At 53.2% G+C, this 7,500-nt stretch overlaps 1 protein-coding gene across 2 annotated transcripts in view; it reads left to right on the top strand.

The window, feature by feature from the left end:
- cunh18orf54 (chromosome unknown C18orf54 homolog) overlaps positions 1–7,500 on the top strand; it is a 24,590-nt gene that overhangs the window by 1,551 nt on the left and 15,539 nt on the right. For both annotated transcript variants that reach the window (XM_055159916.1, XM_055159917.1), the window contains exons 3-7: positions 1,628–1,775; positions 1,966–2,133; positions 3,165–3,279; positions 4,952–5,006; positions 5,230–5,512. In XM_055159916.1, coding sequence (XP_055015891.1) covers positions 1,628–1,775; positions 1,966–2,133; positions 3,165–3,279; positions 4,952–5,006; positions 5,230–5,512 — 769 coding nt within the window. The remainder of the gene's footprint in view (positions 1–1,627; positions 1,776–1,965; positions 2,134–3,164; positions 3,280–4,951; positions 5,007–5,229; positions 5,513–7,500) is intronic.

Raw genomic sequence — 7,500 nt, 5'->3', positions numbered from 1 at the left:
CCGCTGTGTCCCCCGCTGTGTCCCCTCGCTGTGTCCCCCGCTGTGTCCCCCGCTGTGTCCCCCGCTGTGTCCCGCTGTGTCCCCCGCTGTGTCTCCGCTGTGTCCCCCGCTGTGTCCCCGCTGTGTCCCCCGCTGTGTCCCGCTGTGTCCCCGCTGTGTCCCGCTGTGTCTCCGCTGTGTCCCCCCACTGTCCCCGCTGTGTCCCACTGTGTCCCCCACTGTGTCCCCTGCTGTGTGTCCCCCGCTGTGTCCCGCTGTGTCCCCGCTGTGTGTGTCCAACTGTGTGTCCGCTGTGTCCCCCACTGTCCCCCGCTGTGTCCCCCAGTGTGTCCCCCACTGTGTCCCCCGCTGTGTGTCCAACTGTGTCCCGCTGTGTCCCCGCTGTGTCCTGTGTCCCGCTGTGTCCCCCGCTGTGTCCCCCAGTGTGTCCCCGCTGTGTCCCCCGCTGTGTGTCCAACTGTGTCCCGCTGTGTCCCCCACTGTCCCCCGCTGTGTCCCCCACTGTGTCCCCCACTGTGTCCTAGTGTGTGTGGTCCTGAGTGTCTGTGGAGGGACCTGCCTCATGTGTGTATCTGTTTTGCTGTATGTGTTTGTGTGTGGTACAAACTCACACACTCTTCCCCTTGTGTGTGTGTGTGTGTGTGTGTTGTGTGTGTCTGTGTGTGTTGTGTTGTGTGTGTGTGTGTGTGTTGTGTGTCTTGTGTGTCTGTGTGTGTTTGTGTGTGTGTGTCTGTGTGTGTTGTGTGTGTGTGTCTGTGTGTTAGAGGTGAGATCGGGCCTAAAAAATCCAGCCCGACCCGACCCGGCCCGCGGGTATTAAAACCCGACCCGGCCCGAGCCCGACCAATTAACTTGATTTGCAGGCCCGAGCCCGAAGCAAACCCGAAATGTCATATTTTATTTGTGAGGACTCGGGAGGAGGAGCAGTGCTCAGCGTCAAGGTGCCAGTCTTTTTGCTCTCGTATGAAAGCAAAGCCACATTGACGACATTCAGCGAAGCCAACGCAAGTTTCTGTAGCATTTTCAACAATCAATTTGAAGCTTTTCCACACCTCACTCTTACCGGTGCGTGTTTGTCTTTTCAGTTCTCCTGCCTTTAGTTTAACTTCTTGCTCCTCCATATTGGGGACACCAGGTCAAAATAGATGCAGACTTGCGGAGGGGAAGATGATTAAATGAAGAGGGGGCGTTCACGTGCCAGAGCTCTGCGGATCCTGTTTAGTAGTTAAATAGCAATTACATTACATTACTTCTCTGTTTTATCCATATTATTTATTTTATAACAAGTATTCCTTAGTTTAGTATCCACACATCGTTTTAGCAAACATTTTATAAACATATATTTATTTGAAGCCCGAGCGGTCGGGTCGGGCTTGGGCTCGGTCTTAAGATCTTACCTCTACTGTGTGTGTGTGTTTGTGTGTGTGTATCTTGTGTGTGTTTGTGTGTTTGTGTGTGTTTACGTGTGTGTGTGTGTGTGTGTGTTGTGTGTGTCTGTGTGTGTGTGTGTGTTTACGTGTGTGTGTGTGTGTGTGTGTGTGTGTTACGTGTGTGTGTGTGTTGTGTGTGTGTCTGTGTGTTGTGTGTTGTGTGTGTGTGTTTACGTGTGTTGTGTGTGTATGTGCAGGAGTACGAGTCGGCGTCCGCTGCTCTTGACGCTTACATCACAGACTTTGAACGCAGTCGCCATGGAAACACACCAAAGGGGGCGGGGCTGGGACTGCCCCTCTGCTCCGCCCACAGGAGCACACTGAGCACGCTCAGAAACAGGGACGGTACGAAGCTCTTTTTGTCTAAAGTTTTATTATTCAAACAAAGTCAGAACCGAGATCCAAGAGTCCTGAGTCTCCACAGGTTCTGGTCAGACTGTGTTTGTGTCCTCAGACAGAGCAGTGCCTCCAGTTAGCGTCCCGCCCTCAGAGGACCTGCTGATTTGCTGATTTGTTGCGTTTGTCTCGTCCTCAGTGCTGCGGGAGCGTCTCTCGGAGCAGGAGCTGGACTTCCTCACTCTCCCCGTCAGCTCGCTCCGTCACCGTGACAACAGGGACCGCGTCTCCATGACGACAGACGAGCTGCTCAGCCTCCCTAACGACGGCTCCATGCCCATCACGCACACCAGCGCCTTCCTGCATGGTACGACGGCGACGCGACGATACAACACGTCGCATCACAGACGCGACGACACGACACGTCGCGGACGACACGACACGTCACAGACGCGATGACACGACACGTCACAGACGACACGACACATCGCAGACGCGACGACACGACACGTCACAGACGACACGACACGTCACAGACGACACGACACATCACAGGCGCGACGACACGTCACAGACAACACGACACGTCACAGACGCGACGACACGACACGTCACAGGCGCGACGACACGACACGTCACAGACGACGACACGACACATCACAGCGCGACGACGACACGTCACAGACGACACGACACGTCACAGACGCGACGACACGACACGTCACAGACGACACGGCACATCGCAGACGCGACGACACGACACGTCGCAGAAGCGACGACACGACATGTCGCAGAAGCGACGACACGACACGTCGTCACAGACGACGACACGACACGTCACAGACACGACACGTCACACGCAGACGCGGCGACACGTCACAGACGCGACACGTCACAGACGCGACACGTCACAGACGCGACACGTCACAGACGCGACGACACGTCACAGACGCGACGACACGTCACAGACGCGACGACACGTCACAGACGCGACGACACGTCACAGACGCGACGACACGTCACAGACGCGACGACACGTCACAGACGCGACGACACGTCACAGATGCGACACGTCACAGACGCGACGACACGACACGTCACAGACGACACGGCACATCGCAGACGCGACGACACGTCGCAGAAGCGACGACACGACACGTCGCAGAAGCGACGACACGACGCATCACAGACGCGACGACACGTCACAGACGCGACGCGTCACAGACGCGACACGTTACAGACGCGACGACACAACACGGCACGATATTAGTCCTGGTTGAGTACTGGTTGAGTACTGGTTGAGTACTGGTTGAGTCCTGGTTGAGTCCTGGTTGAGTCCTGGTTGAGTCCTGGTTGAGTCCTGGTTTCTCATGATCCTTTTTGAATCTTTTCTTTCAGGTCTTGTGTCTAAGTCCAGACTCTCTCAGGTCCGGTCTCCTGTTAAAAACACCTGCAGCCACAGCCTCACCCACAGAGGCAGCAGCCAGCCAATCAGAGCGCTCCACTGCTCCAGGTGAGACGGGCGCTCTCGGGTTCACTCCCTCTGTCGTGTCACTCTCTGTCGTGTCACTCTCGCAGTCGTGTCACTCTCGCAGTCGTGTCACTCTTTGTTGTGTCACTCTCACACTCGTGTCACTCTTGCACTCGTGTCACTCTTTGTTGTGTCACTCTCACAGTCGTGTCACTCGCAGTCGTGTCACTCGCAGTCGTGTCAATCTCAGTCGTGTCACTCTTGCACTCGTGTCACTCTTTGTTGTGTCACTCTCACAGTCGTGTCACTCTCGCACTCGTGTCACTCTTTGTCGTGTCACTCTCGCAGTCGTGTCACTCTCGCAGGCGTGTCACTCGCAGTCGTGTCACTCGCAGTCGTGTCACTCGCAGTCGTGTCAATCTCAGTCGTGTCACTCTTGCACTCGTGTCACTCTTTGTTGTGTCACTCTCACAGTCGTGTCACTCTCGCACTCGTGTCACTCTTTGTCGTGTCACTCTCGCAGGCGTGTCACTCTCGCAGGCGTGTCACTCTCGCAGACGTGTCACTCTCGCAGTCGTGTCACTCTCGCAGTCGTGTCACTCTTTGTTGTGTCTCTCTCGCAGTCGTGTCACTCTCGCAGTCATGTCAATCTTTGTCGTGTCACTCTCTTTGTCGTGTCACTCTCTTTGTCGTGTCACTCTCTTTGTCGTGTCACTCTTTGTCGTGTCACTCTCGCAGTTGTGTCACTCTCGCAGTCGTGTCACTCTTTGTTGTGTCTCTCTCGCAGTCGTGTCACTCTCGCAGTCGTGTCACTCTCGCAGTCGTGTCACTCTCGCAGTCAGTCGTGTCACTCTCTTTGTCGTGTCACTCTCGCAGTCGTGTCACTCTCTTTGTCGTGTCACTCTCTTTGTCGTGTCACTCTCTTTGTCGTGTCACTCTCGCAGTCGTGTCACTCTCGCAGTCGTGTCACTCTTTGTTGTGTCACTCTCGCACTCGTGTCACTCTTCTCGCAGTCGTGTCACTCTCGCAGTCGTGTCACTCTCGCAGTCGTGTCACTCTCGCAGTCATGTCAATCTTTGTCGTGTCACTCTCTTTGTCGTGTCACTCTCTTTGTCGTGTCACTCTCGCAGTCGTGTCACTCTCGCAGTCGTGTCACTCTTTGTTGTGTCACTCTCGCAGTCATGTCACTCTTTGTCGTGTCACTCTTGCACTCGTGTCACTCTTTGTTGTGTCACTCTCACAGTCGTGTCACTCGCAGTCGTGTCACTCGCAGTCGTGTCAATCTCAGTCGTGTCACTCTTGCACTCGTGTCACTCTTTGTTGTGTCACTCTTTGTTGTGTCACTCTCACAGTCGTGTCACTCTCGCACTCGTGTCACTCTTTGTCGTGTCACTCTCGCAGTCGTGTCACTCTTTGTCGTGTCACTCTCAGTCGTGTCACTCTCAGTCGTCGTGTCACTCTCTTCGCAGTCGTGTCACTCTCGCAGTTGTGTCACTCTCGCAGTCGTGTCACTCTCTGTCGTGTCACTCTCGCAGTCGTGTCACTCTCGCAGTCGTGTCACTCTCGCAGTCGTGTCACTCTCGCAGTCGTGTCACTCTCGCAGTCGTGTCAATCTTTGTCGTGTCACTCTTTGTTGTGTCACTCTTTGTTGTGTCACTCTCGCAGTCGTGTCACTCTCGCAGTCGTGTCACTCAGTCGTGTCTGTGTGTTTCAGGTGTGGAGGAGGATTACAGAGCGCGCTCACAACTCCCCTCAGCAGCACTTTAAAGGTGAGCAGGAGCAGAGGCGGGACCTGGGTTTAGTCCTGGTCTTAGTCTCGGTTTAGTCCTGGTCTTAGTCTCGGTTTAGTCCTGGTCTTAGTCTCGGTTTGGTCCTGGTCTTTGTCTTGGTTTGGTCCTGGTCTTAGTCTCAGTTTAGTCCTGGTTTAGACCTGAACCACCCAGGAGTCCTCAAAATGGCTCCTACATTTTGACCCGTTTCCTCCCGTTTCAGCCTGGACCTGAAGCGCCCTCGTCTCGGTGGGCGGGACTTGCCTCTGCGCCTCGCCCCGATTGGCCGAGCAGCAGAGACCAGGTCACGATGCATCTTCCTCATTGGCTGAGCTCCAACAAAGCGGCGCTGGACTGTTCGGACATCCACAGCCTCCCCGATCTGCCCTACCCCCCCTGGATACGCCACTGCGACGCCGGCCAATCAGAGCGCAGCAGCAGCCTTCAGGACGGCCAATCGGAGCGGGCGTACGGCCAGGGCCAGTCGCAGCCGGCGGAGAGCCAAGGTGCCGGTTTGTCTGAAGCTCAAAAACAGAGCTGGGGTTGTGTTTTGTTTGAGTGACTCTTTATTGTGAGTCTGTCTGCATCTCCAAACACTCTGCTCCACTTTGTGATGTCATGAAGTGGTAGTTTTCAAGTGAACAGCTCTTTTTACGTTTAGTTCAGTCGAGCTGCAGAGTCTAAATCTGCATGATCACTGAAAGCTGCGATTAAAGCTCTATCCTGGACATTTTGAAGGGTGTTTTCTAGTTCTGCGTCGACTGATCGCGCTCTGCCGCCGTCGCCTCGTCACCGTCGTTTCCAATGTTGGGGAGTAACAGATTACATGTACCGCCGTTATGTAATCAGAGTACAAATTATGAGTAACTGTATTCAGTTACAGTTACTGTTTCAGTGAGTGGTGTAGGAGAAAATGCGATTTAACGTGTTGTAAGATGTGCGTGTTTGAGCATGTGGTTTAGCTTTTGACGAATTATTGAAATTATACATTTGCGGGGCACCAGATTCTGACCGAATCAAACTTAACCATATGCGACAACAACAACTTATCAATTTAATCAATCTGAAGGGAACGTACCCGAAAAAGTGACCTGATGATAACTTTTAAGAAAAATCACTGAAACCAGCAAATTCCTTTGTGTGGTTTATTAACAAACAATAACTAGACACCAGCTTCCAAGTTCTGGTTACGTAACATTAAAGCACCGATTTTAACAACCTGAGGTAGTTATAAAAACGGGGTTCAGTTTAGCTCAGTTATGGCGTTTCGCTAAGTCGCTACTGCGCTTGCCTCAGGAATAATTGGACGCAATCGTAAGAGGGATGCCAACCCTTATTCATTCACTGTCTGAACCAGCCTTACTTGGCGATGTTGTTCTCGGTCCGTGTGGAATGCGGCGATGGCGGGGTTCGGCGGTGGTCGTGCGCACGGGCAGGCAGCGGCGTGATGACGGTACTCGGGTAGGGCGGTCCACGCCTCCTTCACCGGCTCTGGTCCTCAGCTCTCGGCAGGTGCGACTCCAGGTCTGTTACAGCTCCCCCTGGGTCTCTCCGACCGGCCGTCTTCCCTGGTCCTCTTCGGCGGGTCCTCGCGGCGGCGAGGCAAGGCGAAGAGCGAAGAAAGGCGAAGCAAAGCGCGAAGCAAAGCGCGAAGCAAAGCGAAAGCGTGAAGCGAAAGCGTGAAGCGAAAGCGTGAAGCGAAAGCGTGAAGCGAAAGCGTGAAGCGAAAGCGTGAAGCGAAAGCGTGAAGCGAAAGCGTGAAGCGAAGCGAAAGCAAAGTTTTCGCGCGTGAGGCTTCGTTTTGGTCAGTGCGCTTGGTGGGCGTTGTTATATGCAAATTTAAGGCACGCCCGCGTCTGAGCTGAACTGGTCCCCGTACAAATATCATTTGCAAATATTAAATTGATAACTTCCCACATTCAGGTACTAACTGTTTACGATAACATTAGCCGACGATTCATAGAAATAAATCAAAGGTATATCTGTCCGTAAACACACTGTGAAGTTACTGTAAATACTTCCGCGGGAACATGACATGAAATACACACAAGAGACTATGAACACATGAATTAAGCAATGTGGCATACTTGTCTTGTATCAACATGAGCCTTATATAGAACACAGTTAAAAACATTTTTAACTAGTTATCGAGATGTGTTTAATCCAGTCCTTCTCTAGTGTCCAAAAGTGGCAACCACAGTCCATCGCGGTTTTAACCGGTCCAAGCATTGGCGCCTGATGGTCTGGGATGTAGATGATGTGGGTCTGTTTCTTCAAAGCAAAATGAGGAATGTCCTTATCACTTTAGCAGAGCCATGTCAATTTCCCATTCTGGTTCATGTCCCACTTGGCGTGGGGGAAGAGAGGTGTGAAAGCACCGAAGATCGGTTCTCTTGGGGTTGTAAATACCAAGAGGCAGTCAGGCAGAATCGACTTCTCTAGCGTCAGACCCAGTCTCAGCGAGGCTGGACTGGCTCCTCTTTCTCTCCAACCG

Source organism: Boleophthalmus pectinirostris, unplaced genomic scaffold (assembly GCF_026225935.1).
Source record: "Boleophthalmus pectinirostris isolate CB_2022bp ecotype Guang Dong unplaced genomic scaffold, ASM2622593v1 HiC_scaffold_2825, whole genome shotgun sequence".
Taxonomy (NCBI): domain Eukaryota; kingdom Metazoa; phylum Chordata; class Actinopteri; order Gobiiformes; family Gobiidae; genus Boleophthalmus; species Boleophthalmus pectinirostris.
Note: the sequence above shows the minus strand (reverse complement) of the source record. Positions and strands in the feature narration are given on the sequence as shown.